General features: G+C 35.1%; 1 protein-coding gene across 1 annotated transcript; it reads right to left on the minus strand.

Moving 5' to 3' along the window:
• Positions 1-4896: 4896 nt before the first annotated feature.
• On the minus strand, positions 4897-6387 carry LOC113330956. The gene is made up of 3 exons (XM_026577750.1): positions 6261-6387; positions 5347-6170; positions 4897-5190 (listed from the first exon to the last, which is right to left on the minus strand). Exons 1-3 carry the CDS (start codon positions 6385-6387, stop codon positions 4897-4899), a joined length of 1245 nt encoding a protein of 414 aa, XP_026433535.1.
• Positions 6388-8500: the final 2113 nt, after the last annotated feature.

Below are 8500 nucleotides of genomic sequence, written 5' to 3' on the forward strand. Positions count from 1 at the left end.
CACAATAGAAGAAGGATTAAAGACCATTCAGAACTAATCCAAATCCTAACAAATTTCATCTATCTTGAATCAAATAGAAAGACAAAGCCAACACAAAAAGAAAGAGTTCATAAAAATGTTGAATTTTATATACGTTAACTCAAAAAAGTCTACACATTTCGTTATAAGTCGGAAATTGATTTCTGAGACTAAATTGTAAATAGATAGACTCATCTTTAACAGAAAAAGTTTGACAAAATGTACTGTAGTTACAATTAATATTTTCTAAGGAAATACGTCTAGTAAAAATTGCATTTCTATGTACGTTGATTCAAGAAAATATGAAGCAAGTCAAATTTCACAATAGAAGAAGGATGAAACACCAAGCAGAACTAATCCAAATCCTAACAAATTTCATCTATCTTGAATCAAATAGAAAGACAAAGCCAACACAAAAATAAAGAGTTCATAAAAATGTTGAATTTAATATACGATAACTCAAAAAAGTGTACACATTTCGTTATAAGTCGGAAATTGATTTCTGAGACTAAATTGTAAACTAGATAAACTCATATTTAATAGAAAAAGTTTGAAAATGTATTGTAATTACAAATAATATGTTCTAAGGCAATACGTCTAGTAAAAATTGCATTTCTATGTACGTTGATTCAAGAAAATATGAAGGAAGTCAAAGTTCACAATAGAAGAAGGATGAAAGACCATGCATTTTTTTTTTTTTTGCTAAATCCAGATTGTATTAATGAATAGCCAATATGTACAAAGAGTTCACAAGAAAAGAGGTCCTAAAGCCCCAAAAACTTACAAACTATTTAAATTTGAAATAAGAAACATAAGGAAATTCTAAATGCCTAAGAAAATCCGGCCTGTCATCAAAACTTAACCCTTCACCATTTCTAAGATAACATCCCTTTTTGCCATACAATCAGCTGCAAAATTTGCCTCACGAAAAGTATGAACAAAACGAATAGAATCATAACTTTCATTAATTCTTCTCCACCTGTGCTTAATAAACCAAGGAAGATTTGCACCCGTCAAGGCAGCAATCGCTCCCATTGAATCTGAACGCACAAGAACCTTTCTCATATTCCACTTCAAAGCCCATTCTAAACCAACAATAACACCATAAAGTTCTGCCAAGAAATTATTAGTAATTCCCAGCCCAATGCTCATAGCCCCTACAAAGTTACAATCCGCATCACGCACCACAACACCAGCCCCTGCAACACCTGGGTTTCCTTTGGCCGCACCATCACAACATAATAAAATCTCATCCCTATTAGGAGGATGCCAAAAAACTTCAATTGGTTCTACCTGATGTACCTGCCTATGAGCCACACGGAAGTGGTTCAAAATCTCCAAATCTGCTGAAGTATTACGCATAGAACTCTTCAGCCTAACAGAGTATTCATGAACCAAAAAGAAAACCCTCTTCTTGAAGAAGTGAATGTTAGCTGCCAAATTTTGAAAACAAGCTAAATTTCTAGTCTTCCACAACTCCGAGCGAATCACTAAGTTAGCAAGAAGCCATAAATTCTTAATAATACGACTCCTACCTTTTGCTGATTTATATGAAGTCACCAAATCATAATAAGGTCTTAAATTAAACAAACCTGAACACCACTGCCAGATTTGCGTAGCAAACGGACAACTCCATATAATGTGCTCCAAAGATTCCTCATCAGCCTTGCATAAGTAACATTTGTTGGCTAATTCAATTTTGAATCTACTCCTAATCTTGTCTTGAGTAGCACAAACCTCTCTACAAATCTTCCAATTCTGGGCAGCAAGTTTTGGATGAATTTCTTTCTTCCACAAAAGACCATACACCGCTGAAGTTGATTACTCCCTTCTAATTAGGTTCTTAGCTGATGAAACAGAAAAACGTCCATTCATCTCTGGCATCCAAATTCTAACATCCTTCCCTCCTTGCAACAAAGGCAAATCATCCAAGACTACCCCAGCACGCACCAAATTCTGAAGATGATTACCCTGCAACTGCCAAGTATTATTATCAATAATATCACTAACCTTAACATTTCTGTCTAGATCAGTTTCATTAAGCATATCAGCAATGCTCTCATCCCATACCAAACATCAAAATAAAGAGATGTATCCCTCCCATCACCAATAAGAACCTTAGAATGCTTGTCCACAATAGAATGAATCAATTTAATGCCCGGAAAAATTGAAGAATTCACACCATAACGTTTGATACCACCATTTCTAGTAGTAAACTTTGCCCATAAAAAACGAGCCCATTTCTTGTCTGAAGAACGAATACTCCACCACAACTTCATGAGGAGAGCTTTATTAATAACAACCATGCTGGTTATACCAAGACCACCTTCCTTCAGAGGACAACAAACTTTAGGATACCCAACAACAAATTTCCTAGTAACATCAGCATCACCAGACCAAAGAAAATTACGAATGGCTCTTTCCGCCTGTTGAACAAACTTTCTAGGCCACTTGTACACCGCCATGTTGTGAATGGCAAAGCTTGCTATCACTGAATTAATAAGAACAACTCTATCTTGAAAAGAAAGTAATCTTCCCTTCTAAACCGAAAGTTGATTCTTTATTTTCTCTATCACATTGCTAATGTGACGATATCTAACAGCCCCAGGCATGATCTGAACTCCCAAATACCTGTCCGGAAAATTGGAAACTTCCATACCAAGTAAATTAGTGATTGTTCCACAGCGACTCAAGGAACCACCACCATAATAAACCTTACTCTTTTGACGACAAACAGATTTCCCAGAGGCACTTTGATATTTACCAAGCAAAGCTAGAAGATTACGCAAACTCTTCATATTTCCTTTACAAAAAATCATAATGTCATCAGCAAAGAAAAGATGAGTGGGAGAAATACCTTTCTTCGAGAGCATTGGCGTCATCTTCTTTTCCACAAACAACTTCGTGAGATTTCTACTCAGAACATCTTCAATAAGAACAAAAATAAGGGGAGATAAAGGATCACCTTGCCTCAGACCTCTATTGATTGTGAAGAAACCCTCAGGACTTCCATTAAGAAGAATAGAAATCCTTGCTGAATTAAGGATTGACCAGATCCAAGAACACCATGTATGAGAGAAACCATATTTTCGAAAAACCTCTAAGACAAAGGACCAGCTAACCGTGTCAAAAGCTTGAGTAATATCTAGCTTCAACCCCAAATTACCATCCCTCCGCTTAGTTTTTAAATCATTGATCATCTCCGACGCCACACTAATGTTCTCATGAATATTTCTCCCCTTCATAAAAGCAACTTGCTCTTCTGAAACTAAATTATCAAGAACACTCCCCAGTCTTGTAGCTAAAATCTTAGTAAAAATCTTAAAGAAAAAATTACTAAGACCAATAGGCCTGAAGTTTCGAAGAGAATTGGCCCCTCTAAACTTGGCAAGTAAAATAATAAGACTAGAATTAGTACCTTGAGGAATCATCTGCCGACGCCAGCAATACGTGACAGCATTGAAAAGGTCTTGCTGAATCACATCCCAGCAATGCCTATAGAAACAACCAGAGAAACCATCCGGCCCAGGGGCAATATCAGCGCCAAGATCAAAAACAGCATTCTTAATCTCTTCAATAGTAGGAATCTCATCCATTCTCTGACTATCTTCCACGGAAATAATGTATGATCATATTGAAACAAAGCATCATCAATAGGCAACTCAGCACCATTAAATTTATCCTCAAAATAGGCCACGGTGTGGTCTTTAATTTGGTCACAATCAGTTATAACAACCCCATTATCATCCACCAACTCCGAAATCATGTTACTACTCCTTCTAGTCCTAATATTGGCATGAAAAAAAGAAGTATTACTAGCACCTTCCTGAAGCCATTTATTTCTTGACTTTTGCTTCAACATAGTAGCTTGTTGTGCACGAATTTTCTGAAGTGTAACTGAAGCCTCTTTGGCATAATTCAGCTTAGTTACATCCTCTGGATCCTCATCTGAAATTGTAAGCGCCACTTCCATAGTCAACTGCGCTTGCTTGAGCTTAGCATACACATTGCCAAAGACACGTAAATTCCACTCTTTCATGATAACCTTTAACCTTTTAAGTTTGGAAGGAAAAATAAAAGCAGGCGTACCAGTAATAGGGGCGTTCCAACTCTCACTCACCATGCGCATGAAGTCTGAATGAGAAAACCACATCTTCTGAACTCTAAAAGGAGCTCGTTTCGGTCTAGTATTAACAAAAGGAAAGCCAATAAGAGTGGAATGGTCAGAAACTTCACGAGGAAGAGCTTTACACCTCCAATTCTCAAACTTAATAAGCCACGCCTCATTGATCAAAGCTCTATCTAGCTTACAAAGTATTCTACGAACACCAGATTGGCCATTAGCCCAAGTGAACTTAGAACCCAAAAAATCAGCTTCAAAAAGATCATTATCCTCCATCCAATCACTAAAATCATTGATGACTGAAGTACGTGGTTGTCTACCTCCTCTCTTCTCCTCATTGCGAAGAACACAATTAAAATCACCCATAACCAACCATGGAGTATTATTATCAACTGAAGAAAGTTTTTGCCATAAACTTCTTCTCGTGACACGTAAACAGCTAGCATGAACAAAGGAAATCAAAACCCCCTCTACTTCAATTGTAATAGCTTGCCTACTAGAAATCATAACTACAGGCGTAGCTATGAAGCTGGACCAAAAAATACATATGTTTCCTTTAGACGAACCAACAGAATTATGAATAACTTCTTTCTTATAGCCATCCACATATAAAGTGTGCAAGAAATTTAAAGTACAATGTACCTTTGGCTCTGCAATACATAAAATATCCGGCTTGAAATCATGAAATAACTCACGCAACTTATTCTTAGCAGCATCACGTGCAATGCCATTTATGTTCCAATATAGAACACGCATTAAAAACCAGATTTGGAGGAGTTAGTATCAATCTGAGAAGTTGTACCAGAATTAATTCTTGGTAAACTTCCTTTTTCAGCACAAATTCTCAAATTGGAGTCCTGAAGAGACTCGGAATCAGAAGTATTCCTACCCTCAGTAGTATTCACTACCTTATGCATGGATTGCATGCGAACACGCCTAGCTTCTTGATCAGCCCTAAACTTTGCATTAGCTGAACTCTCCTCCACATCTTGAATTGTTTCAATAGCATTATATCTGTTTTTATTCAAAAGAAACTCCCCAGCCTTAAGCTGATCACAAAGAGGAGTAGGAGTTGCGGTCACAATCCTAACAGGTTTGGGAATCCTAGTTCCAACCAAACTTGTTATAGTTGATGGATTAGTTTCACCCACTTTTCCATTCTTAACTAAAACTGATTTTGAAGCCTGCGCTTGTTTAGTTCTCGCCAATTCAACATAGACAGATTCAAAATCAGCTTTGGCTTGTGCCATAACAACCTCCAACTGCTGAGCCTTCACCAGCTTAGCAGCAAACTCCACATCAGCTTCTTCACCAGCAATATTATCAACAACATCACGAACATCTACATTGACGTTGTGAGCTTTTTTCTTACCCTTCTTCTTACGCCTAGCCACTTGCCATTCCCCACCAGCAGGTTTAGGAATATTGCTCACGCCAGGTTGAGAATCATCAACGCTAACTTGTTTGCTTACCACAAGTTGTCGCTCAGTATTTTCCTTGTGCTGCTTTCTACATTCATGATCAGTATGCCCAATCAACTTGCACTTGGAACAATATTTTCGAACTTTTTGAATCTCAACAGATTGCCAAAAATCTAAACCCCCAACCGTAATATGAATAGCATCAGTAGCTGCTTCAGCAAAATTAATATCCACCAAAACTGATGCAAAGTGACCATATTCATGAGCAAGAGTACGTCTATCAACCACAATTGGAGTTCCTAATGATTTAGCCAAGGACAATAGCGTTTTTTCTATCCAGAATTCTAATGGAAGCCCTGGAAAAGAAACCCACACGGAAGCATGAGATGATCTTTGTTTTTCAGCATCAAAACCAGGAAACCATTCAATTAGGGTTAGCTTTTGATGCCTAAAAAACCAAGCTTCAGCATTCAAAAGCTTGTCTTTTGCTGTTTGGGATTGTAACTTGATGGTGAAGAAACCTCTACTCATAGGAATTAGCTGAACCGCACCTTGACCTAGCTGCCATTGATGTTCCAAATCATCCTTCACTTCTTGGAAAGTAATTCCTTTGAAATATAAACGTCCAATAAGACTGAATTTCCAAATATCACAACCTTCCAAATAGAAAGATTCAGGTAAAACAATCGCGGGTTTGCCTTCTTTTAACGTTGGCAATGGTAAAGAACTGAGATCAATAGATGTTGTTGGAAGCTGTTGCTTCCCCTTCACCTGATCAGCATAAGTACGAGACCTAACATGAGACGCATGAGAAGCATCTCCCATCTCAAATCACCCGTAGATGATTGAGGAGAACCAAAAAAAATTGAAAAGTTTGAAAACCCTAAACCCTAAGGAAAAATCGCCTCAGAGCCAAGAGAGAGAATTCAAGATAGATGAAATTTGTTAGGATTTCTGAAAGACCATGCAGAACTAATCCAAATCCTAACAAATTTCATCTATCTTGAATCAAATAGAAAGACAAATCCAACACAAAAATAAAGAGTTCATAAAAATGTTGAATTTTATATACGATAACTCAAAAAAGTCTACACATTTCGTTATAAGTCGGAAATTGATTTCTGAGACTAAATTGTAAACTAGATAGACTCATCTTTAACAGAAAAAGTTTGAAAAATGTATTGTAATTACAATTAATATGTTCTAAGGAAATACGTCTAGTAAAAATTGCATTTCTATGTACGTTGATTCAAGAAAATATGAAGGAAGTAAAATTTCACAATAGAAGAAGGATGAAAGAGCATGCAGAACTAATCCAAATCCTAACAAATTTCATCTATCTTGAATCAAATAGAAAGACAAATCCAACACAAAAAGAAAGAGTTCATAAAAATGTTGAATTTAATATACGTTAACTCAAAAAAGTCTACACACTTCGTTATAAGTCGGAAAATGATTTCTGAGACTAAATTGTAAACTAGATAGACTCATCTTTAACAGAAAAAGTTTGCAAAATGTATTGTAATTACAATCAGTATGTGCTAAGGCAATACGTCTAGTAACAATTGCAATTCTATTTACGTTGATTCAAGAAAATATGAAGGAAGTCAAATTTCACAATAAAAGAAGGATGAAAGACCATGCAGAACTAATCCAAATCCTAACAAATTTCATCTATCTTGAATCAAATAGAAAGACAAAGCCAACACAAAAAGAAAGAGTTCATAAAAATGTTGAATTTTATATACGTTAACTCAAAAAAGACTACACATTCCGTTATAAGTCGGAAATTGATTTCTGAGACTAAATTGTAAACTAGATAGACTCATCTTTAACAGAAAAAGTTTGAAAAAATGTGTTGTAATTACAATTAATATGTTCTAAGGCAATACGTCTAGTAAAAATTGCATTTCTATGTACGTTGATTCAAGAAAATATGAAGGAAGTCAAATTTCACAATAGAAGAAGGATGAAAGACCATGCAGAACTAATCCAAATCCTAACAAATTTCATCTATCTTGAATCAAATAGAACGACAAAGCCAACAAAAAAAGAAAGAGTTCATAAAAATGTTGAATTTTATATATGTTAACTCAAAAAAGTCTACACATTTCGTTATAAGTCGGAAATTGATTTCTGAGACTAAATTGTAAACTAGATATACTCATCTTTAAAAGAAAAAGTTTGCAAAATGTATTGTAATTACAATTAATATGTTCTAAGGCAATACGTCTAGTAAAAATTGCATTTCTATGTACGTTGATTCAAGAAAATATGAAGCAAGTCAAATTTCACAATAGAAGAAGGATGAAAGGCCATGCAGAACTAATCCAAATCCTAACAAATTTCATCTATCTTGAATCAAATAGAAAGACAAAGCCAACACAAAAAGAAAGAGTTCATAAAAATGTTGAATTTTATAAACGATAACTCAAAAAAATTTACACATTTCGTTATAAGTCGGAAATTGATTTCTGAGACTAAATTGTAAACTAGATAAACTCATCTTTAATATAAAAAGTTTGAAAATGTATTGTAATTACAAAAATTATGTTCTAAGGAAATACGTCTAGTAAAAATTGCATATCTATGTACGTTGATTCAAGAAAATATGAAGGAAGTCAAATTTCACAATAGAAGAAGGATGAAAGACCATGCAAAACTAATACAAATCCTAACAAATTTCATCTATCTTGAATCAAATAGAAAGACAAATCCAACACAAAAAGAAAGAGTTCATAAAAATGTTGAATTTTATATACGTTAACTCAAAAAAGTCTACACATTTCGTTATAAGTCGGAGATTGATTTCTGAGACTAAATTGTAAACTAGATATACTCATCTTTAAAAGAAAAAGTTTGAAAAATCTATTGTAATTACAATTAATATGTTCTAAGGAAATACGTCTAGTAAAAATTACATTTCTATGTACGTTGA

This window comes from Papaver somniferum, unplaced genomic scaffold, assembly GCF_003573695.1.
Source record: "Papaver somniferum cultivar HN1 unplaced genomic scaffold, ASM357369v1 unplaced-scaffold_120, whole genome shotgun sequence".
Classification (NCBI taxonomy): domain Eukaryota; kingdom Viridiplantae; phylum Streptophyta; class Magnoliopsida; order Ranunculales; family Papaveraceae; genus Papaver; species Papaver somniferum.